Source organism: Aureococcus anophagefferens (genome assembly GCF_000186865.1).
Source record: "Aureococcus anophagefferens unplaced genomic scaffold AURANscaffold_1084, whole genome shotgun sequence".
Lineage (NCBI taxonomy): Eukaryota > Pelagophyceae > Pelagomonadales > Pelagomonadaceae > Aureococcus > Aureococcus anophagefferens.
In genome coordinates, this window is record NW_008706240.1 from 1 (window position 1) to 921 (window position 921).

Consider the following 921-nt stretch of genomic DNA (forward strand, 5'->3'; position numbering starts at 1 on the left):
TGGTGCGGTTGGACCTAGGTGTCCATGGCGTCGTCGTCGAAGCGGTCCTGCTGGGACGAGGCGTCCGTGGCCTCCCAGGCCTCCTTCCTGAGCATTCTGACGGAGATGAGCGTCGTCAAGCGCCAGCACGACCACGAGCAGCGCCTCGAGAAGCGGCGCGAGCGCCGGCGCAAGGAGAAGAAGGAGCGCGCGCGGCGCGGGCCCGTGAACCACCCCGCGCGCTTCGACGTGTCGACGACGACGCTCTTCGACCGGACCGGCTCGCGGTCGCGGTCCGCGTGGCTCCAGGTGACGCCGCAGCGCCACAGCGAGCCGCCGCGACCGCCGCGGAGAGCGCGCGAGCGCCGCGCGAGGACGCCGGCGCCCTGGAAGCCCGTGGGCGGGCTGAGCACGTATTTCGGCGACCCGCCCCTGCACGAGCTCGCGCCGAAACTGCGGAAGAAGAGTCTACACGACATCACGCGCCAAATCGAGGAGCTCGAGCGCGACGCGCGCGAGGACGCGTACCACGACCGGTCCAAGGACGTCGTCGAGGCGCTGCGCGATCTCGCGCATCAGCGCGACGACGAGCTCCAGTGGGAACGCGACCACAACCCGCTCCACGTCGCCGCGGACAGCTCCGTGGCCGCCGTGCGCTTCCGGAGCTCCCTGAAGAAGTAACCGTTAGGTGACGTCCGCCGGGTGGACCCGCGGGGAGGCGACCGCGCCGGCGCGCTGATCGGCGAGGTCCCCGGACGCCGCGTCGTCGGCGACGTCGAGCGCGGCCGCCGCCGCGGCGCCCGCGACGTCCGCGGTCGCCCTGGCCGCGTCGTCGACGGCCTTGAGCGCGCCCGTCGCCGCGTCGTCGAGGGCGTCGTCGAGGAAGTCGACGGCCCGGAGCGCGAGACGCAGCGTCGCGTGCCGCTTCCGCCGCGCCGCGAG

At 73.6% G+C, this 921-nt stretch overlaps 1 protein-coding gene across 1 annotated transcript; it reads left to right on the top strand.

Annotated features, from left to right (window-relative positions):
* Positions 1-24: 24 nt before the first annotated feature.
* Positions 25-656, top strand: AURANDRAFT_69182 (hypothetical protein; the record flags this gene model as incomplete). The annotated part of the gene is made up of 1 exon (XM_009044936.1): positions 25-656. A coding segment is annotated over one exon (632 nt), but the record flags the coding sequence as incomplete, so codon positions are not given.
* Between the last annotated feature and the right edge of the window lie 265 nt (positions 657-921).